At 46.1% G+C, this 23,238-nt stretch overlaps 1 protein-coding gene across 5 annotated transcripts in view; it reads right to left on the bottom strand.

Moving 5' to 3' along the window:
* chd3 (chromodomain helicase DNA binding protein 3) overlaps positions 1-15,704 on the bottom strand; it is a 130,066-nt gene extending 114,362 nt beyond the window's left edge. For 3 of the 5 annotated variants that reach the window (XM_073048726.1, XM_073048729.1, XM_073048728.1), the window contains exons 1-2: positions 15,213-15,703; positions 12,671-12,801 (exon numbers count right to left, since the gene is read on the bottom strand). In XM_073048726.1, the coding sequence (XP_072904827.1) occupies positions 12,671-12,801; positions 15,213-15,297 (216 nt within the window). In that variant the 5' untranslated portion in view covers positions 15,298-15,703. Of the gene's footprint in view, positions 1-12,670; positions 12,802-15,212 lie in introns of all 5 variants that reach the window. The other 2 variants (XM_073048730.1, XM_073048727.1) reach the window with 2 other exon arrangements.
* Positions 15,705-23,238: the final 7,534 nt, after the last annotated feature.

Here is a 23,238-nt window from a genome sequence, read left to right as displayed (position 1 = left end):
TGGCTTGCAAAGAGGTCAACTACTGCCTCCTGGTTCAGTGCATATGAATACATATTTTACTCTTGGCAATGGTTTAATTTGTGGCCAGTTGCTTGCCTGACATCTGGAAGCACTAGTTTACCAGCTAGCTAGCTGTTTCCAGAATTGAGAAATATGTAGAGGGGAAGAGAAGAGTGATTAAATGCCTACCTGTACTTTACGCAAGTAATTGGTACAGCTGCAGACAATTTACCTAACCCCACCAACCCTGAGTGCGTTTAACAACCCTAAGCATCATTTCAAATCATTCACCTTTTGGAAAGGTCACCAAAATTGTTGCCTTTTATAATCACTGGCAGCCAGCAGCAGAAAGACACTGTCAATCATAGCAACAGAGGCCTTCACTGAATGATATGCAGGGAATTGATCTGCAAAGCTGCAGCAGGGTAATCTCTACAAGGTTCCTTTCTGCAGCTCTCACTTTCTGTGAGTATTTTAGTGGGCGTACCATCAGTATAACTGGCCAATCAAAGGTCCACCATGAACACAGAAGATTGAATGGTCTCAGTACCACAAGTTTTTCTGATACAATATTTGACCACATATTAATTATATCAGAAGATCAATGATCCTGTAAGTTCCTAAACCAGGTCCCAAGCTATTATGTTTTCCTTGTTCTTTACTGGGAGTAGTGTAGTTCAACTACTGAACAAGTAACCTAGAGGCCCAGACTAACTATCGAAAGGCATGAGGTTAAATCCCCACCACAATTGGGAAGCTTAAATTCAGTTAATTAAAAATAAATTTTAAAGAGCTTATTTTCATTACAGTGTCATAGAGAGGCATGTGGCACATGTCACATAGATGCAGTACATATAGTGTCATCAGACAATATGAAAGCAGGCCCTTCACCCCTCCATATCTATGCCAGCCATCAAGTACCAATCCACAATAATCCCATTTCCCAACACTCAATGCATAGTCTTTGAAGCAATGGCATTTCAAGTACTCAGCTAAATATTCAAAGGTTGCAAAAGAACCCTCAAAAGGCAGAATCAGGTTTAATATCACCGGCATATGTCCTAAAATTTGCTCTTGCAGCAGCAATACAGTATGAATATATATATATATATATATATATATATATTTCTTATATCTTATTTCTATGTTTATACATTAAAATGTAATGCAATAACAGAAATAAGGAACCAAACACAGCAAAATATTTTTAATGAATACTTTAAAAACTACAGATAATGGAAATGTAAAATAAAAGCAGAAGCTCTCAGCATGTCAGGCAGCATCCATTGAGAAAGGGAGAATATTTCAGGTCTGGCAAATCAACCCCAAACAGTTAATCTTACAAAATCCTCCTAATAAGCATCAGGGGACTTGTGTCTCAGAGACAAGCCACAACGCGGCAGTCATCCTCACAGATTCCCATAATACTGTCAATGTGCCAACACTTCTACCACAATCCCAAAGTAAGTGTTTCTCACTGGCATGATAGACTTAGTGATGTTGACATAAGGTGGATGTATTGGCACTGGTACCTGTATTGTGCTATACAGGCAGGGGCAAGAAGCCAATTCCATATCATACAAAGTCTCACTGCATCAGGATGAACATGGATAAGTAAAGCTCCTCTTTACTATCATTTATCATTCTCCCTCAGCTGATATATCATTCGTCCTCATATTGAACAATACTTAGAGGAAGCACTAGATGTAGCTAGGGTGGGGAATTTCAACACTCATCACCATATTGTGGTAGTACTATTCCAACACATGTGAAAAACTGAGTCTGCAACCTCTGATGAGCAAACCAGATAACTAATGAACGTGTATGACCTTGACATCACCCATTCTTGTGTTGTACAGGTGGCCCCCATTTTTCAAACGTTCGCTTAACGACAGCTCGCTGTTACGAAAGACCTATATTAGTCCCTGTTTTCACTAACCAAAGAGGATTTTCGCTTTTACAAAAAAAAGATGTCCACTTTATACATGTGTTTACTTTGAGAAAGACTACCATGACCGTGAAGCCTTGTGCAGGCAGTTGTGTGCACATGCATGTATGTGCCCATTTTTTTTTCCCCAAATTGATTTTGGCTTGCTGTCTTCCTGATTCTGGTAAGTGAAACTACACCGTACATACAATATTTCTACTTTATATAGGCTGTGCATTTATCATATAATTCCTGCTTTTACTATATGTTTGTGTTATTTTAGGTTTTGTGTGTTACTTGGTAGGTTATTTTTTGGGTCTAGGAACGCTCATAAGTTTTTCCTTGCTTTATGACATTTCAGCTTACAAACAGTTTCATAGGAATGCTTTACCTTCGGATAGCAGCGGAAACCTGTACATGCTTCCATTCAGGACAGCAAGAGAGATGTGACTGCCACAGAATCCTTGTGAATTCAAAGTCCAGGCTTCACATTGAGGATATCAGAATTATACTTAAGGTCATGAAATTTGTTGTTCTGTAAAAGCAGTACATTGCAAAACATAACAGAACTATAAGTTACAATAAATACAGTAGATTCCGGGTTAATTGAGGCAGCCATTTATTTGGGACAACTCTTGAAGAACAAAAACCTAAATTGATAAAATAGCCAAGATTCCTTTCATTTATTTGGGACACTATGCCTTAGTTGGGACAGGAAGCTGCTGCTGAACAGTTTCTAACTAGCTTGCACTTGAGTGGCCGTTAGAGCATTAGTTTTCAAAATAGCATCAGTTGCATATGTTTGTGTTCTAAATGCAGTAAATAAATAAATAAGCAGTAAGACAATTTGGAACTGATTTACTGAGTTCCTCCAGCATTTTGTGTGTGTTGCTCTAATTTACTCAACATGGTTTCAAGCATTTAGGCTTGGAGATACCAGAAATGACTGGGAGTGAAAATGAAATGATTTCAGTACTTCAATAGTTAGGGATTGTGACAAATCAAGATCCAAGATGGCGGTGCAATGCAGCTTGCAGCGGCCACTCCAGAGCAGATTATCTGTTATTTGTGAAGCGGGGTGCCGTGCGCAATCATAATCGGATGAAAAACGGACGTGGGAGCACGGAGGAACATCTGAAAATCTCCAGGAAGACCTTCTTCGTTGCTGCTGCTGTGAGGTCCAGGTCTCTGCTGGGAAGAACAGGCCCCCAGTCCTTGGGGTCACATTGCCGATGGCCGTTGGCGGTGCCGTCTTAATACACTCGGCAGAGGATGGTGCTCGGAGAAGCTGTGCCGGAGGGGATGGTCGGAGGCTCGACGGACTCGGAGTCCGCTGCGGTCGCTTTCAGCGTGTGCTGCGTCTGCGAGGCTGAGTCGGGCAGTGCCATGGAAGTCCGTAGCGGGGGTATTCCCTTCTGCTGCCTGCATGGGATGACGAGTCAATCGGGACCCTGAGGACTTGTGGAAACTGTGTGGTGGTTTCTTTCGAACTTATAGTCTTTTAACATCTTTGGACTATTTTTATTGTGCCCATGGTCTGTTTTGTATCAATTATGCTATTGTTTGCACTGTTGTAACTACGTGGTTTTGTGCAGGTCTTGTAGCTTTAGTTTTTGGTCTTGTTTTGTCTGGTGGGATTGGAGCTCCTTTCCGGGGGAACGCGTTAAGATGGTAGTGCGATATTAATACGCAGCAGCCTCTCCGGACTCTGGATTGGGGATTGCCAAACGTTATGTGGATTTCCTGGTGTAGTCTGTTTTGTCATGTGTTTTTGTGATATCATTCTGGAGGAACGTTGTCTCATTTTTTAACTACATTGCATTTGTGGTTTCTAAATGACAATAAACTGAATCTGAAATTTTAAGGTATTAACAGTCATCTTGAATGTTACAATGGAAATGAAGACTTGGAGAATTAAATCATCTAAAGCATTGTACAAAGGCAGTCCATTGTCTACACTAGGTTTCTATGCTGATTTTGTTCATTTACAGTCAACCAAAAGAACAAACACGGCAGATAAATTTTTCCATCGATGACTATTAGGAACTAATATAGTTTTGTTTTATAGTACTGTAGATATATTGGTAGTGTTCTAATTTGCTTTGTATTTTACTCAAACACAATTTGTTATTCAGTTAAATGGTAATTTGTCTTTTTTTTGTACCTTTTAATTATTTCCATGGAACTTCAGGTAATTGGGGCAGCTGCTTAATTGGGCCAAAATGTACTGGTCCTGATGTGTCCCAATTAACCAGAATCCACTATTGTTCATGAGCGAGGTAGGTAGAATCTCACATGGAGATGGGAGGACATACGAGAGCGAGATACAATAGCTAGTTGAGAGGTTTCGCAGCAACAATACAATGTCAGTAGGACGAAAGAGCTGATTGGGGACTAGGAAGGGTAAGACGAGGGAACACAAATACAGACCAATCCTCACAGAAGTGGAAAGTGTGAGCAATTTCAAGTTCCTGGGTGTCAAGATCTCTGAGAACCTAACCTAGTCCCAACATATAGAAGCAGTTATAAAGCAGGCAAGACAACAGCTAAATTTCATTAAGAGTTTGAGGAGATTTAGTTTGTCAAATAAAAAACTCTAAAACTTCTGTAGATGTACCATGAAGAGTATTCTGTCAGGCTGCATCATTATCTGGAATGGGGGCAGGTTGGGGGGGGGGGGGGGGGGGAAGGATAGAAAGTTGTAAAATTAGCTCCATTTTGGGTGCTAGCCTCCATAGTACCCAAGACATCTTCAAGGAGCGATGCCACAGAAAGATGACATCCATTAAGAACAGATGACCCAAGTCATGCTGTCTTCTATTGCCACCATCAGGAGGGAGGTACAGAAGGCACAGTTATTCAAGAACAGCTTCTTCCCCTCTGCCATACAATTCCTAAATGGGCATTGAACCCATGAACAATACCTCACTTTATTTTTTTAAATATATATTGTTTGGTTTTGCACTATTTTTAATACTTAATATACATACACTTACTGTAAATGATCAATTTATTTCTATATTATCATTTATTGCATTGAACTGCTTCTGCTTAGTTAAATTTTACACTACATGCTGGTGATAATACGATTCTGATTCACAGATTCATTGTCCATTCAAAAACCTGATGGTGGAGGGAAAGAAACTGTCCTGAAACTTTGAATGTGTGCCTTCAGGCTACTGTAAAACCTCCTTGACGACAGCAACGGGAAGAGGGCAAGTCCTGGATGATGGGAGTCCTTAATGATAGATGTGTGGCGACCCAATTACTAGCACACTCGAACCGGCTGACAATTAGCCAGCGTGCAGGCACAAAGGCTAGGTCTGCAACAAAGGGAGAAAGTCTGAGGGGGTGTCAGTACGTGCCTCTCGAGGCATCCGGCGGGGGAGGGAGGCTTTAAAGCAAGATTGTGAAGTTGGAATAAACTTTATCTTTGACTGCAGTTTACCAACTCCATGTCGTTATTTTAGCGCTGCGTGTAGCACACCGCTACAATTGGTGACCCCGACGGTCCAAACGTTTTTGGACCGGAGATGAACGACACTGCAACTGTTCATGCGGTTTCCTTGAAACTGCCAAGCTTCTGGACGCTACAACCTCACCTATGGTTTCAGCAAGCAGAAGCCCAATTCCACGTTCGGCAGATAACCTCAGAGGACACCCGTTACTACTACGTGGTGAGCTCCCTCGACCAGGACACAGCGGCCCAGGTCGCGGAGTTCGTACAGTCTCCCCCGGCGGACGGCAAGTACACGGAATTCAAAGCCCTGCTCATAAGGACTTCCAGGCTCTCCCGCCGCGAGCGAGCTGCCCGTTTACTGCACCTGGATGGCTTGGGAGACAGGCCTCCATCAGCTTTACTGAATGAGATGTTGTCTCTGGCCGACGGACACACACCCTGCCTCATGTTTGAGCAGGCATTCCTGGAGCAGCTGCCCGAGGACATACGCCTGCTGCTGTCCGACGCGGATTTCAGCGACCCCCGGAAGGTGGCAGCCCGGGCGGACTTGCTGTGGAACGCCAAGAAGGGGAGTGGGGCGTCCATCTCACTGATCACCCGGCCACGCTCCCAGCAGCAAACCAGTCCAGGCCCGGCCGCAGAGCCCGCTAAACCCAGAGGCCAGGGTGTGGAGCCCAACGGGCAATGGTGTTTCTACCACCAGCGGTGGGGCGCAGAAGCCCGCCGTTGTCGCCCGCCCTGCCAGTTCCCGGGAAATGCCAGGGCCAGCCGTCGCTGATGGCTATGGCGGCTGGCCATCAGGATAGCCTCCTGTATGTGTGGGACAGCAGGTCGGGACGCCGGTTTTTGGTCGACACCGGTGCCGAGATCAGCGTCTTACCTCCGACGAGTTACGACACCCGCAGCAGGGCGCCGGGTCCCCCCATGCGGGCCGCGAACGGCAGCACAATAAGGACTTATGGCACCCATCCAGTGCAGCTACGGTTCGGCTCCAGCCAGTTCACGTGGGACTTCACACTGGCCGCCGTAGCCCAACCGCTTCTGGGTGCGGATTTCTTGCGGGCTCACAGCCTACTGGTCGACCTGCCCAGGAAGAGACTGGTTCACGCCGAGACCTTTCAGATGTTCTCCCTGGGTGCAGCCCAGTTGCCAGCCCCTCACCTCGGCTCCATCACGCTGTCCGACAACGACTTCACCAGGATCCTGTTGGATTTCCCATCGGTTCTGGCACCGCAGTTCATGGCAGCCATGCCCCGACACGGCATACAGCACCACATCCTGACCCAGGGACCACCCCTCCATGCCCGTGCTCGGCGGCTTCCCCCGGACAAGCTCCGACTGGCGAAGGAGGAGTTCAAGAGGATGGAGGAATTGGGGATCATCCGGCGGTCCGACAGCCCATGGGCCTCCCCCCTGCACATGGTGCCCAAAGCGACAGGGGGCTGGAGACCGTGCGGCGACTACCGCAGGCTGAACGAGGCTACAACACCGGACCGCTACCCTGTGCCGCACATTCAGGACTTTGCAGCAAACCTGCACGGTGCACGGATCTTCTCCAAGGTAGACCTCGTCCGCGGATACCATCAAATCCCGATGCATCCGGACGACGTCCCCAAAACGGCTCTCATCATCCCGTTCGGCCTTTTTGAGTTCCACCGCATGCCGTTCGGCCTGAAGAATGCCGCACAGATGTTCCAGCGGTTGATGGACGCGGTGGGACGCGACCTGGACTTCGCATTCATCTATTTGGACGACATCCTCATAGCCAGCAGCAGTCGTCAGGAGCATCTGTCCCACCTCCGACAACTCTATGCCCGGCTGAGTGACTACGGTCTAACAATCAACCTGGCCAAATGCCAGTTCGGGCTCGCCACCATTGACTTCCTGGGCCACAGGATTACCACAGACGGGGCAACCCCTCTGCCCGCTAAGGTAGATGCGGTCTGCCATTTCCCCCGACCCACCACGATCAAAGGCCTTCAGGAATTCGTAGGTATGGTCAATTTCTACCACCGCTTCCTCCCTTCAGCTGCCCGGATCATGCGCCCCGTTAGCCTTGCTGTCCCGTCTGGGCAAGGACATTACCTGGGATGAGGAGTCCGCCGCCACTTTCATTCAAACGAAGGATGCCTTGGCGAACGCCGCGATGCTAGTGCACCCCAGAATGGACGTCCCTACCGCCCTCACAGTGGACGCATCTAATACGGCAGTCGGTGGGGTACTGGAGCAGCTCATCGTGGGCCGCTCGCAACCCCTGGCGTTTTTCAGCAAACACCTGTGGCCACCCGAGCTCAAATACAGTGCTTTCGACCGGGAGCTGTTGGCGCTATACCTGGCAATCCGGCATTTCAGGTAATTCTTAGAAGGTAGGCCCTTCACCGCGTTCACGGACCACAAACCGCTTACCTTTACATTCACAAAGGTGTCCGATCCCTGGTCGTCCCGCCAGCAGCGCCATCTGTCCTACATCTCTGAATACACGACGGATGTCCGGCACGTCTCGGGTAAGGACAATGTTGTGGCGGATGCTCTCTCTCGCCCTAACACTCACGCCTTTTCCCAAGGGGTAGACTTTGAGGCGCTGGCAGAGGCACAGCAGGCAGATGAGGAGATCCCGAGTTACAGGACCGCAGTCTCCGGTTTGCAGCTCCAGGACCTCCCGTAGGCCCAGGTGAGAGGACCCTACTCTGTGACGTCGCCACCGGCCAGCCCCGTCCCATCGTCCCGCCACCTTGGCGGCGATGTGTTTTCGACTCTATTCATAACTTGGCGCACCCCTCCATCCGCACTACCGTCCGGATGGTCTCCAGCAGGTTTGTTTGGCACGGACTCCGCAAGCAGGTCCGTGAATGGGCCAGAACGTGCATGCACTGCCAGACGGCCAAGGTGCAGCAACACACCAAGGCCCCGCCGCAGCAGTTCCACCCCACCCACCGGCGTTTCGACCACATTCATGTGGATATCGTGGGCCCCCTGCCAGTGTCGCGCGGAGCGCGGCACCTCCTGACTATCGTGGACCGGTTCACAAGATGGCCAGAGGCGGTCCCGCTCACCGACACCACCTCTGAATCTTGCGCCCGGGCACTGATCGCCACCTGGGTGTCCCGCTTTGGTGTACCGGCCCACATTACCTCCGACAGAGGCGCCCAGTTCACCTCCAGCCTGTGGTCAGTGATGGCCAGCCTGTGGGGGACTCAGCTGCACCACACCACTGCCTACCACCCACAGTCGAACGGACTGGAGCGTTTCCACCGTCACCTGAAGTTGGCTCTCATGGCCCGCCTGCGAGGATCTAACTGGGCGGACGAGCTTCCCTGGGTCCTGCTCGGCATCCGCATGGCGCCCAAAGACGATCTGCACGCTTCGTCGGCCGAGTTGGTGTACGGCGCACCCCTGGTCGTTCCTGGGGAGTTCATACCAGCCCCAAGGGGGCGAGAGGAAGAACCCGCAGCAGTCCTGGGCAGACTACGCGAGAGGCTCGGTAACCTGGCCCCCATACCCACTTCGCAGCATGGGCAGAACCCGACCTGCGTACCCAAAGACCTGCAAAACTGTAAGCTTGTGTTTGTACGACGGGGCGGGCATCGGCCACCGCTGCAACAGCCCTACGAGGGGCCGTTTACGGTGATCAGAAACAACAGGTCCACGTTCGTGCTGGACGTTGGGGGGAGCGAGGAGGTTTTCACGGTGGACCGACTCAAACCGGCCCATGTGGACTTGGCGCAACCGGTCGAGTTTCCAGCACTGCAGCGCAGAGGCCGACCTCCCAAACAGGGTCCAGCCCAGACCGTGGACATTAGGGGGTGTATCGCCGGTTCTGGGGGGGGGGGGGGGGGGTTATGTGGCGACCCAATTACTAGCACACTCGAACCGGCTGACAATTAGCCAGCGTGCAGGCACAAAGGCTAGGTCTGCAACAAAGGGAGAAAGCCTGAGGGGGTGTCAGTACGTGCCTCTCGAGGCATCCGGTGGGGGAAGGGAGGCTTTAAAGCAAGACTGTGAATTGGAATAAACTTTATCTTTGACTGCAGTTTACCGACTCCGTGTCGTTATTTTAGCGCTGCGTATAGCACACCACTACAGATGCTGCCTTTTTGAGGCATTGCTCCTTGACAATGTCCTGGATGCTGTGGAAGCAAGTGCACATAATAGAGCTGGCTGAGTTTACAACTGCCTTCATGTTAGTGGCACTAAAACTCTTAAATTAATGAGATCAGAACCATCATGGCAACTTAAATCTGGCCTCCTTGAACCACTGTGCATCATCAGTAGCAACATAATGGTATTCTCTATAACCTCCTGACCTGGCAGATCCTTTATTGTAACATCGCCATCAGGAAGAGAGCCAACTCCTAGGTAAATCAGGAAGGCACATCCAGAACAGCAGACACACCTAACAGGTACCAAGGTACGACACAGGATTTGATGCAGGAAAGACAGAATGCAATAGACAGGACTGTGATTCCACACGCATCAGTTCAGACCAAAACTCTAAGGTCCTGTCACATCAAGATATAGTGATGGACAGTTCAGCAGCCAGTGGGAGATAAGAACTCTGAAATCCCAATCCTTAACACACATACTAAAGAGAAGACTGAAGCATTGCAACCATACTCAAGCAGAAGTGACATACCATCAGCCAATTCAATTGATTTCATGTGACATTAAGCAGCACCCAGGAGCACTGAATACAGCAATATCCCAGCTGTGTGACTAGAGTTACAAGGAATTGACTAGATACTCTGTTGATACATAGTGAACATGTCCAGTCTAAAATAATTTCAGTCATTAGCAACGTAATGGAAGATGTGATCAACAGTACTATTGAATTTTGCTTACTCAAACATGTGCTTCAGTTTCATTTCTAAACCTTAGATCAATTTAACTCGGAATTTTTATTTGTCAATCACATCCTCCTTTTCTCAGTCAAAAAAAACCCCAGAAAATTATAAAGCATGAAAAACTAAAAGCTTAAAAACAAAAATGTCCGCAGGTCAAAAGTATTCATTCCCCTTTGCTCAGTTGAACCATCTCCTACAGATACTACAATGAGCAGTCTTTTTGGATGAGTCTCTATTAGCTTTGCACAATGTGATAGAGCAAGGTTTGCCCATTTCTCCTTGCAAAGTTGCTCAAGCCGTGCCAGATTAGTTGGGGAGTGGCAGTGAACAACAATCTCGAGGTCTTGCCAGAAATGTTTGATTGGGTTAAGGTCACGACTCTAACTAAACCACTCAAGGACATCAATTTTCTTAATTTGAAGCCACTCCATGGTTGCTCTGGTAGTGTGCTTTGGGCTGTTGTTCTACTGAAAGACAGACCTCCTCCCCAGTTTAAGCTTTCTGGCAGAAACAGGTTTTTAACCCAGGATCTCTATGCATTTAGCAGCATTCATCTTCCCATTAACCCTGACCAGATTTCCAGTCCCTGCTACTTCATATTAGGGATAGTGTTAACTGGCTAATGTGCAGTAATTACATTTACACCAGATGTAGTGTTAAGGCCAAACAGTTCCACTTAAGTCTCATCTAACCACAAGAACTTATTCCACATCTTTACACTATGTTCTCAGTGACGCTTTGCAAAGTATTTACAGGCAAAGATATGCTATTTCTTATAGCAGTACGTGTATTTTTAGTGGTATATGTACTTTGATTATGTATTTACTTTGAAGTTTGAAATGTTAATTTAGTTTGTTGAACACAGATTAAATAGGTGATCCAATTAAAATGCTTAAAATGGATTAAAGGATTTACTAAGTATGTGAGCAAAGGTAGAGGGACCTCCAATGGACATCATGAGCCAAAACTACTGAGGGTCAATGTCAGGAATGAGCTCTTTGGAAAAAGAGCAGTTGAAGTCAGGAACTCTCTCACTAGAAAACTAGCCAAATTGGCTTGAGATCAGAGGATTTTGGTTGGGGATAAAATAACCATATAACAATTGCAGCATGGAAACAGGCCATCTTGGCTCTTCTAGTCCGTGCTGAATGCTTACTCTCACCTAGTCCCACTGACCTGTACTCAGCCCATAATCCTCCATTCCTTTCCTGTCCATATACCTATCCAATTTTTTTTAAATGACAAAATCGAACCTGCCGCTACCATTTCTACTGGAAGTTCGTTCCACACAGCTACCACTCTCTGAGTAAAGTTCCCCTTCATGTTACCCCTAAACTTTTGCCCCTTAACTCTCAACTCATGTCCTGTTTGAATCTCCCCTACTCTCAATGGAAAAAGCCTATCCTTGTCAACTCTATCTATCCCCCTCATAATTTTAAATACCTCTATCAAGTTCCCCCCTCAACCTTCTACACTCCAAAGAATAAAGACCTAACTTGTTCAACCTTTTTCTGTAACTTAGGTGCTGAAACCCAGGTAACATTCTAGTAAATCTCCTCTGTACTCTTTTTATTTTGCTGACATCTTTCCTATAATTTGGTGACCAGAAACAAGATATCCAGAAAATAGGCAGATGAATTTAATTTCAGAAGCGATCCATCACGATCAAACCAGGTTTTAGCATCTGAAAAGTCTTCCTTATTGGAAATAATTAGGTATATGTGTAGTTCGGGTGGCTGATAGTTGGGTTAAGTTGTTCGGCAATCCTGGCAATTTTCTGGTAAACGTTTCATCACCACACAAGGAGACATCATCAGTATGCCATTGATTATGGTGTGTCCTCCGAATGCTTGGCCTTTATATACTTTTCAATCAGCTGATTGGACATCATTTCAGAAACTCAATTGCAATGTAGGGAGGAAATCTCGTCACTTGACTGGCTGTGGGGTGAACTTCATGCACTGTGCTCTGGAATTGTGCTTGCATCAGCTCATAAACAGGATCAAGCTATATGAGTCTATTTACGCACTTGTTCACAGAAAAACATTTCTAGAAACTCTTGCATGCCACATGTTCACTTGCACCATGACTGTCACTGATGCCTATTCAAATTTGTGCCCCTCTGTATCTTCATAAGTAGAGTCCAGCGAGAGTTGGTCATTCCACTTTACAGCCAGTTGATGTTCATAGATCCTTGTGGATAGTTTTCTCCCAGTTTGGCTGACATAATATTTGTTGCGATCCCAGCGTTGGATTTTGTAGGCTAAGCTTTTGGAGGACACACAATCAAAAGCCACTGACAATATCTCCTCACATGGTGACAAAATGTTTGCAAGTAAATTGCCAAGTTCGGAAAACAACTCAACCCAACTAAACTTCCCTATCTAAGCAAGAGATTTGTTCCTTCAGCATACTGGTCAAAGAAAGCAAAGTGTCACTCACCAGTCTCTTCCGCTTTTTGGTTTTAGCTGGCTTATTTTCTTTTTGTTTCTTCAGCAGTTTCTTTCGTCTCTTTTTGACACCATCACCTTCAGAGTGTCCTTCAATGACTTCTTCTACATTCTCCTCTGCAACTGGAAACAAACAGAATCACTGGCTTCCCATAAAGAGGCACAAATTTTTGTTTGTCACTGATGGCAACAAAATGACAAGGCATTGATGTTTGATGGCGGTCTCTAGAAAATGCATCTGTAGTATTAACAAATGTGATAGATTGCAAAGACCACAATCATACATTAAAAAATCTCAGATTTTGTACCTGGGACAATGTAGAGAGCATTATCCTGTATTAAACCTGAACTGGCCCTGAGAATATGTGAAACAATGCAGACAGAGCTTTACTCTGTATCTAACTCATTTTGCCCAAATCCTGGGAGTGCCTGCTGGAACAATGTAGAGGGAGCTGTCTCTGTCCTGGGAGTATGTGATGGGAGAGTACTGAGGGAGCTTCACTCTGTATCTAACCTGTGATGTCTCTGTCCTGGGAGTGTGCGCTAGAATAATGTCAAGGGAACTTCACTCAGTATCTAACACTGCCCTGGAAGTGCGTGATTGTACAATATACAGGGAGCTTCACTGTATGAAAACAGCACTCTCCCTGTTCTGTGTCTGTGGAACCAAATTTCACACATCTGTGTAGCAGGTGGTAGGTCCCCTTCTCTAAAGGATTGTTTAAGAGAATCAGCTTGTATTCTGTGGTAAAACAACAGCTTTACAGTCATGTCTGTTTCCAGCAGCGAGTTATTCCACAAGTTAACTTACTTATTCAGTTTAACTTCAGCCTCTGGCTTTACTGGTAGTGCCAAAAACACTGAACTGGTGGATTATATCTGTACTATAGATCACTGATATACTGTGGGAGTAAATCACTGCTAATCAGATGTAAAGCTTTCTGACCCCCCCCCCCATACTCACAACAGGCTGGACAACATTGCAGTTTGAACACTTGCACCTCAGAAAATGGTTTTGAGGGGTTCCGCTATCAACGGTTGATCTTTCTGTTGCCGAGGGGTCAGAGTGCAGTGGGGAAGTAGAATGGTAAGGAAGAAGAAAGTCAGGGAAAAGAAGGGAAAATCAGGAATATTGTCCCTTTTGTAAAAGAGATAGTGTCAAGAACACACAGCGGGGGGGGGGCATGGAAGGAGTGAGGAAGTCCCCAGGTGAGAAATTCAGGCCTGCAAAAAGAGTGGCAAGCACAGAGCATTCTAGAGGGGGAGCTGGGGTTGTAAGAAAGGCAGAAGGGGTCTAATGAAGGGTTTCAGTCCAAAATGTCGACTGTTCATTCCCTTCCACAGATGCTGCTTTGACCTGCTGAATTCCTGCAGCGTTTTCTGTGTTTGCTCTGGATTTCCAGCAACTGCAAAATCTCCAATATTTATGCCCACGGGGATTGTAACAGGGCAGCAACCCCAACACCGCACAGTGGACTGGGAGACGGAAGGATGGATGGTGCAGGATACCCCAAGGGTTGGTGGGTGGGGAAGGAAACCCAAACCCTTCGCCCTGATTGACAAAGGGCCAGGGGCAGAAACACGAGAAGGGGTGGGAGGGAAAGAGAGGCAGAGATACCTCTCCTCGGGGAAGAACCGCACCCCGTTGGGGGTGGGACAAGAATTTCCCCACCCCTCTCATAACGGGGTGAGGGACAGCAACAGACATCCCACCCTGACGGGGAATGCGGGCGAGAAACGGCCAGCAGCCGACACCGCAGCCACGAGGGGGTTAAGTGCCGGCGCCTACGCGCCGTCGCGTCTGCGCGTTGATGGCGGCCGCGCTGCGGCCTCGGCCCGGGGGGAGAGAAAGAGATGGGGGGGGGGGGCTGGAAAATTCCACCACCACCTCCCCACACATAGGGAAACGATTCGAACTACCAGGCCTTCGGCCTGCCCGGCGATTTGGGGGGGGGGGGGGGGGATGAAACACGGTCCGCCATAAGAAAAATGAACAGGGGGTGGGGGGGAATAATGAGCAAAAGGGGAGATAATTTATTCCAGCGGAGGGTGGGAATGAAAAGTTGCCTCAGAACATACATATATACACACACACACAATATAGGTATATTATGCACAGAATCAGCAGTTGGGTGGAGAGGAGAGCGCCCCGGGCCCGCTCCCTGACCCGGCGCCCTTCTCCTCCGCTTTGAGTGACAGGTCGCGGCGGTTGGAGCGGCGCGCGTGGCGGCTTTTCAATTTCAAACGCGGGGTCGGCTCGAGCCCGGCGGCGGTTTGACGCGACCCCCCTCCCCTGGGCGCCTGAAGACACTCGCTAAAAGAAAAAGAGCGCGCGTCTCTGTAAGATTGCGGGGAAAGGGGAAAGGGAAAAAGGTGGGGGTGGGGGAGTTGGATGCAAAAAAAATAATGAATGCGGTCGTCCCTCTTGCTGCATCGGGGCTGGAAGGAAGGGGAAGGGGAAGGGGAGCGCGCGGCAGCGGAGAGGGAAAACGGCGCCGGTCCGGGGCTCTCGGGCGGCGCGCGCAGCGAGCTACCTGCCGCTGGCGGGAAAAGCGGGCCGCTTTCGTCCATCTCCTCCTCCTCCTCCTGCTCTTCTTCTTGCCTCAGTGGGGATGCCATGTCCTCTCGGGAACCCAACAACCATAGAAAAATCTACCTAATCTCTCCCCCTTCTTTCCCTTTAAAAAAAAGGAAAATGCACACATGCGGGGGAATAACTCCCTGCACAACAAAAAAAAAATACACTCTGCTGCTAAAAGAAAAGAAGCTACTCTTGCAAGGAAAAAAAAGTTATCCTTCACACTTTTTGTTGTTGTTCTTTTTCCTGTGCTTCAGCTTTCTTTTTTCCTCCCCCCTCTGTTTTTTTGACACTCCAAGGTTTTTTTTAAGAAAAAGTTGAGGGGGACTTGCCCCCAAAAAATGTTTTAATATACAAGGGGAAGAAAAGATGGCGTCCAAAATATTTTTCAACATTCCCCCCTCCCCACATCAACATCATCATCATAAGCGAGGGGGGGTGAAAAAAGGTGGAAAATTAATCAGTGCTCATGCTCAGATTGACGTCACCCCCTCCCGTTGCCAGGGGTACCAGGCATCCCATAATAGCGGCCGGTTAACTAGTTAGAACTGAGTCACGTGGTCCCTTAACCAAGTAACTAGTGGGGGGGGGGGAGAGAAACTGCACTGCTGGGCAGAGTATAAGGGATCAGGCACCCTTTGCTCTCCCCCCCCCCCTTTCCACTCACCCCTGCTAAATAACCAGGGAGATAAAGATCTTCAAGGATAATTTATAATATTTCCTTAATTTATTTTTATTTGGTTTGAGAACTTGGCCTGTCTTTCTTATTTACACTTTTTTTTCCCTGAATTGTGCAAGGAATTCATCTTAACCTCCTGCTTGCAGCAACTTATTCCAAAGAGACAGGTGTCCTGTACAATAATGCAGCCTTCCTGTCTGTGCTTCAGGTGCACCCCTGGGGCAATTTCGTTTGTATAATTTTCAGAACCGGCTGACCGATATTCTGCTGGTGTGGTTTTTTAACTCTGAGCTGGAGTTATAAAGTGATAATAAACACTGGTTTTGTGCTCCTTGGAGGCCTTAATGCGTCAATCATGGCTTGGTGGGATGCATTTTCTCACCTCCTGAATCAGGAAACGTGGTCTGCTTTCAGAGATCTAAGAACAGAATCTCAGTTGACACTCAGTGCTGGTGCTGAGGGAGCAGTGTTGAACCACCCTGCTCTGAAGGGATCTAAATAGATTATGTATTTGCCTTTTAGAAGCATTTAAGAATTCTGCCTGGTGTCCTGGCCGATGTTTAGTCCTTAATCACCATCGCAGACACAAATTATCTGGTCATTATCACACTGCTGTATGTGGGCCCCCCAGTGCTGTGATCAAATTTGGCTGATGAGTTTCTGACTTTGCACAGTGGCTACTTTTCATAATTGATTTAAAGCACTCAGCAACATCCAGAGATGGTCACGAGTGGGACAATACAACAGCAACTCTTTTCACTTTAAAAAAAACAGAATCCCTTTTCATTGTACTAAAGCTATAGAGCACAGAAACAAACTTAGCTGACAAGTTTCTCTTTATACTCTCCCCCTCCCTCTTCTCCTAATCCCCACTTCCCCACTCTGACCTGTTCTCACCTGCCTATCACCTCCCTCTTTCTTCCCTTTCTCCCATGGTTCACTCTCCTCTCCTATCAGATTCCTTCTTCTCCAGCCCCTTTACCTTTCCCACCCACCTGGCTTCACCTATCACCTTATAGCTATCCTTCTTCCCCTCCCCCCACCTTTATATTCTGACATCTCCCCTTCCTTCTCAGTGCTGAACAAGGGTCTCTGTTCAAAACATGGCCTGTTTATTTATTTCCATAGATGCTGCCTGACCTGCTGAGTTCCTCCAGCATTTTGTGTGCATTGCTTTGGATTTCCAGCATCTGCAGAATCTCTTTTGTTTGCAGAAGCAGGCCCTTTGGATCATCTCATCCATGCTGACCAAATTGCTTAACTCCGCTGGTCACCTTTGCCAGTGGCCCATATCCCAGTAATCTAACCCTTTCCTATACATGTACTGACGTAATTTTTTAAAATTTTGTAATTATATTGGCCCCTATCTGACAGCTCATTTCATATACCTACCACCCTCTGTGATAAAACTTTGTCTTACTTTAAAGCTCTGCCTTCTAATTTTATACTCCCCCTACCTTGGGGAAAAGACTGTGACATTATCTTTGCCCCTCATGGTTTTTTGGGAGTCTTTATGCACATTTGCTAAAGATTAACTTGCAGTTTGTGTTGGTGATGAGGAAGGCAAATGTGATATTAGCATTCAATTCAAGGGGTCTAGAATATAAAAACAAGGATGTAATGTTGACGCACTGGTGAGGCCTCACTTGGGAGTATTGTGAGCAGTTTTGGGCCCTTATCTAAGAAAGGATGTGCTGATATTGGAGAGGGTTCAAAGGAGGTTCACGAAAATGATTCCGAGATTGAAAGATATCACATGAGGAGTGATTGATGGCTCTGGGCCTGTACTCGCAAGAATTTAGAGGAATGAATTGAAACCTATCGAATGTTGTTAGAGGGGATGTGGTGAGGATGTTTCCTATGTTGAGGGGGGGTCTAGGACCAGAGGATGCAGCCTCAGAATAGGAGGCCCATTTGGAATGGAGATTTCTTTAGCTGGAGGGTGGAATTCATTGCCACAGGCAACTGTGGAGGCCAAGTCATTGGGTGTATTTAAGACAGAGATTGATAAGTCAGGGCATGAAAGGGTACAGGCAGGACCATGGGGTTGAGAGAGAGAAATGAATCAGCCATGATGAACAGGCAGAGCAGACTTGATGGGCTGAATACCCTAGTTCTGCTTCGATGCCTTATGGTCTTATAAAGCTCGACAAACCTTGATTAATTTTCCTCCTCCTACCCCTCACTTGACAATATTGTGGGGTTTTGACACCTTCCTGAGTCTATCAAGGACTCTACAACTCATGTTCTCTATATTATTAATTTATTTTTTATTTACATAGTTTGTCTTCTTTTGCACATGGGTTATTTTTCAGTCTTTGTTGATGTATACTTTGTCATAAATTCTATTGTATTTCTCTGTTTTCCTGTGAATGCCTGCAAGAAAATGAATCTCAGTTATGATTACATATTTGATAATAAATGTACTTTGATTTTGACTTTGAGATATCATCAAAAAGGGGGGACGTGTTTAAAATTTCAATACTGACATTAATTTAAACAGAAGTCAATATAAGCCATGTTATTTTTTGCAACTTAACATTCGCATGATACAAGTGGTCATTTTAAGTAAAGCTCTTGAGCAGTTTAGTTACTGGAAGTTTAACAGTGATTGCAGGTAATTTGAGTGCAAATACAAAGAGGACCCTAAACGGTAGCCTTAACCACAGAACCTTTCAGTGGTTATCCCAAGTTTCAGTACATTGCATCTGACCCTGGATCTCAAAAATATGCCAACCTACAGCACTCAATCATGGAGTCTGTGCCAAACCAAAGAAATGTTTTTTTTCCCCCACTCTATTGCTGGCTTACCAGCAGCTTCTGATGTCTGTCTCATTGTTTCTCTAAGAGCAGCTGGTAGAGCAAAAGGTCTAGTGTTACATAGCTGTTAAGGGATAAACCTTGGCAAATACCTTTGCATCTCTTCTCAAACCCTCTTGTCAATGGTGCATTCTAGGGATACACAAAAATATGTTGGGTGTATCATAGAGTCATAGAAAAATACAGCACAGAAATAGGCCCATCTAGTCCATTGCCAATTTAAACTGCATAGTCCCATCGACCTGCTGAGTTCCTCCAGAAGATGTTTTTCTTTTTAGGAGCATACCAGATCTGCTCAAATTACTAATAAAGCATGCCTTTGTCATAATTGCATCATGAAAGAACCCAGGTTAGAACGTTGAGCCCAGGACAGATCCTCTGAGACGTTGACACCCAGGAACTTGAAACTGCTCCCCCTTTACATTTCTGATTCCTCAATGAAAGATCAGAATTTCAAAAGTACTTTCTCGCTCCACAGATGCTGCTTGACCAGCTGTTTTTTTTTTGTGCTCCAGACTCTGGCATCTGCCATGGTACTAGGAAAGTTGTTCCCGCAGATGCCTGTGTGTCAGGTGGAGACAGAGTCCCACACTACGTTCAGAATCAGTAACAGGTTTATTATCACTGGCATATGTTGTGAAAGTTCTTGTTTTGCCGAAGTAGTACAATGCAATACATAAAAAATTATAAGTTATAGGAATAAATATTGCCAAAGGTGAACATCAAGGTAGTGTTCAAAGGACCATTCAGAAATCGGATGGAAGAGGAGAAGAAGCTGTTCCTAAAGCTTAGAGTTGGGTCTTCAGTATCCTGTAGCTTCTCCCTGGTGGTAGTAACATGAAGATAATGCTGGCTCTCTACCCCATTCAAGCCTGTTATCATCTTATATACTAGCCTCCTTCCCTCCAGTATTTCCTGGGATTTTTCACATTCAACTGTGTAGAACTTTAGGCCTCTGAAAAGCAACGGTTCCTGTGCAACACTCCTGCAGTAATGCAAACCACTCAGAGTTTTGGATTAGCATTAGAATCACAACCCACTGACACAGAGGTACCAATACTGCCAAACAATACTAATCCAAACCGACAACTACAACCTGCGTCGAGACAAACGTGCACTGTTTACTCTGGGAATGGAGTGTAAAATCCAGCATTTGAATGCTGAGTCTTGCGTGGTGTACTTGAGTTATATCTAAACTGACACCAGTGTTTTCTTTGTAGATGTGTGCTTGTTCTGCGATCTGATCGCGTGGCTGAGGAATTCAGGTCACTAATTGGAGTTTGTTTTGAATGTTTAGTGATACAGTTAATTTAAGAATTTCGGCTTGGCAAGTGAAGTCTCTACTCAGTACCAAATCCCTGCCTGTATCCACAATTTCTCACGATCCCCTGTATATCCCAGCCATTCAGCCCATCATCCCTGGCCCCCCCTTTACATAGAAAATAGATGCAGGAGTAGGCCATTCAGCCCTTCGAGCCTGCACCGCCATTCAGTATGATCATGGATGATCATCCAACTCAGAACCCTGTACCTGCTTTCTCTCCATACCCCCTGATCCCTTTAGCCACATCTAACTTCCTCTTAAATATAGCCAATGAACCTGCCTCAACTGTTTCCTGTGGCAGAGAATTCCACAGATTCACCACTCTCTGTGTGAAGTTTTTCCTCATCTCGGTCCTAAAAGGCTTCCCCTTTATCCTTAAACTGTGACCCCTCGTTCTGGACTTCCCCAACATCTGAAACAATCTTCCTGCATCTAGCCTGTACAATCCCTTTAGAATTTTATACATTTCAATAAGATCTCCCCTCAATCTTCTAAATCTTTGTCTCACCCTTTCATTTCATTCCCCTCTCTCTCATCTACCAATAAAGTAAATGTGTCTGACCTTAGCAACTCTCCCCCCCCCCCCCCCCCACTCGGTAGCAATATGGAACGTGGAACAGTTCAGTACAGGAAAAGGACCATGGTGTAGAGTCGAACTAATTAAATGCCTATCTACATTAATCCTGTCTGCCCGTACAATGTCCATATCCCTCAATACTCTCTGCATTCATGTGTCTCAGAACCTTCAAGAACCCACACCACCAGGTTCAGGAATACCCCTCAACCATCAGAGGGGGTAACTTCACATGACTTCACTTGCCCCATTACTGAAGTGTTCCCACTGAATTCGACTCACTTTCAAGGATTCTTCATCTCATGTACTCAATATTTATTGCTTACTCATTTATTTTTATCATTATTTCTATTTTTTCTTTCTGTTTGTATTTGATAGGTTGATGTATTTTTTACACATTGGTTGTCTCAAGTTCAAGTTCAAGTTGCTTTTTATTGACCATAACTGCTGTAACAGTACACAATAAAAACGAGACAACATTTTTCAAGACCATGGTGCTATATGAACAATACAAAAACTACACTGAACTACGTAAAACAACACAAAAACTACACTAGACTACAGACCTACCCGGGACTGCATAAAGTCACAGAACAGTGCAGGCATTACAATAAATAATAAAGAAGACAATAGGCACAGCAGAGGGCAGTAGGTTGGTAGTCCGATGGCTTGGGGGAAAATTCTGTTACATAAAAATCAGCTGAATGGCGGCGCCAAGGATTCTGTCCCATTTCTGTATTCCTGCCGAGTATTTTGTTGCCGCAGATGTAGTCAATTTAATGTCCATTTGAGAGCAGAATGGACGGGAGAGCTGGCCGGCTAGGGCTTACTTTTATCCTGGCACGGACTCCTGCTTGCTCGCCTTGCTTTCGCTTCCTCGCACACCGCTTATGCCACCCTGTTGAGTGGGTGGGGTCTTTCATTGATTCTATTATGTTTCTTGTATTTACTGTGAATGCCTGCAAGAAAATGAATTTCAGGGTTATATATGGTGTCATATACAATACGTACTTAGATAATTAATTTACTTTGAACTTTGAATTTAAAATTATCTATCATATTTACCTTTACTAGCACTCTTGGCAGCACATTCCAGACACCCACCATAATCTGCGTCAAGAGCAGGTTTTGCACATCTTTCAACATTCCCTTTCTCACTATAAATAGAGTGCTACAGCACAGAAACAGATCCTTTGTCCCATCTAGTCTGCATGGTCCCATTGATCAACACCTGCATCATAGCCATATATATGTCCCCATTCAAACTTCTCTTAAATGTTACAATCGAACCTGCATCCACCAGCAGCTCGTTCCACACTCATGACACTCTCTGAGTGACATAGTTCCCTGCAGAGCACCTGGGGGAGACCCACATGGTTACAGGGAGAATGTGAAAACTACACACACACACATCCCCCCCCCCCCCCCCCCCCCCACCCCAGAGGTCAGGATCTGGAGCTGTGAATCAGTGGCAACTGTAGTACGTGTCTCTCCCGAGCCATGAGACAGCAACTTTACCTTTGATCTGCATCTATGTTTTATTTCTGAGCTCGACCCTTCAACACCACAAGTGAAAAACGTTGTGCACTGTTTCCCAGTACAAACATTCCATCATCTGTCACTCTTGTGCAGAATCCCTGCTCAAGCTTCTCTCTCAGGACTGCATAATTGACCCTAGTAGTACAGCTTTATTCCTGCAATCTTCCCTGTCGATGCTTTCTGCATCAGCTCCACTATCTGTTGTAAGAAAAACATGATAGAAAGTCTGGGGGGGGGGGGGGGGGGGGTGGGAGGTGTATTTGAGACATTGACCTAGTATTGGCTCTTCTGAAAATCAATCAAGCTCGTCCCACACCCGCAACCTTTTCCTTTTTTTTCTTTTCAGATACTCATCCAGTTCCCTGTTGCAACTAACAATTAAAAGTATTTTGTCTCCTTCCTCTAGCAGTTCAGACCAGACCTTGACTATATATTTCTTCCTATCACATGCACTCCTTCATCAATGATGCAAAGCATTATGAGAGTCTTGAACACACCACCAATGGAAACTGTTATAATCGGTCTACACCCTACACCCTAAATGAAAAACCTCTGTCCACTGTCCGTCTGAGCTGCGAGGGTGCACAGCTGCGCAGTAACTTAAGTTCTCTCACGCACATACCATTTGTCACTGCGCAGTAACTGAAATTCTCTCACGCACATATCATTTGTTGACATGCAGTAACTGAAATTCTCCCCTGTATTTACCTGTTGTCATCGCACAGTAGCTGAAAATCTTCCGTGTACGTATCATTTGTCACCGCGCAGTAACTGAAATTCTCCCATACACATATCACTTGTCCTACGCAATAACTGCAGTTTTCCCATGCACATATCCATTGTCCACGTACAGGAACTGAAAGTCTCCAATGCACATATCCGTTGACACCGCGCAGTAACTGAAATTTTCCTACGCACATATCATTTGTTGTCGCGCAGTAACTGAAATTCTCCTACGCACATATCATTTGTCACCACGCAGTAACTGAAATTCTCCCATGCACATATCCGTTGACACCACGCAGTAACTGAAATTTTCCTACGCA

The sequence above is a fragment of the Hemitrygon akajei genome, chromosome 6, assembly GCF_048418815.1.
Source record: "Hemitrygon akajei chromosome 6, sHemAka1.3, whole genome shotgun sequence".
NCBI lineage: Eukaryota > Metazoa > Chordata > Chondrichthyes > Myliobatiformes > Dasyatidae > Hemitrygon > Hemitrygon akajei.
This window is presented reverse-complemented; position numbering and strand designations above follow the sequence as displayed.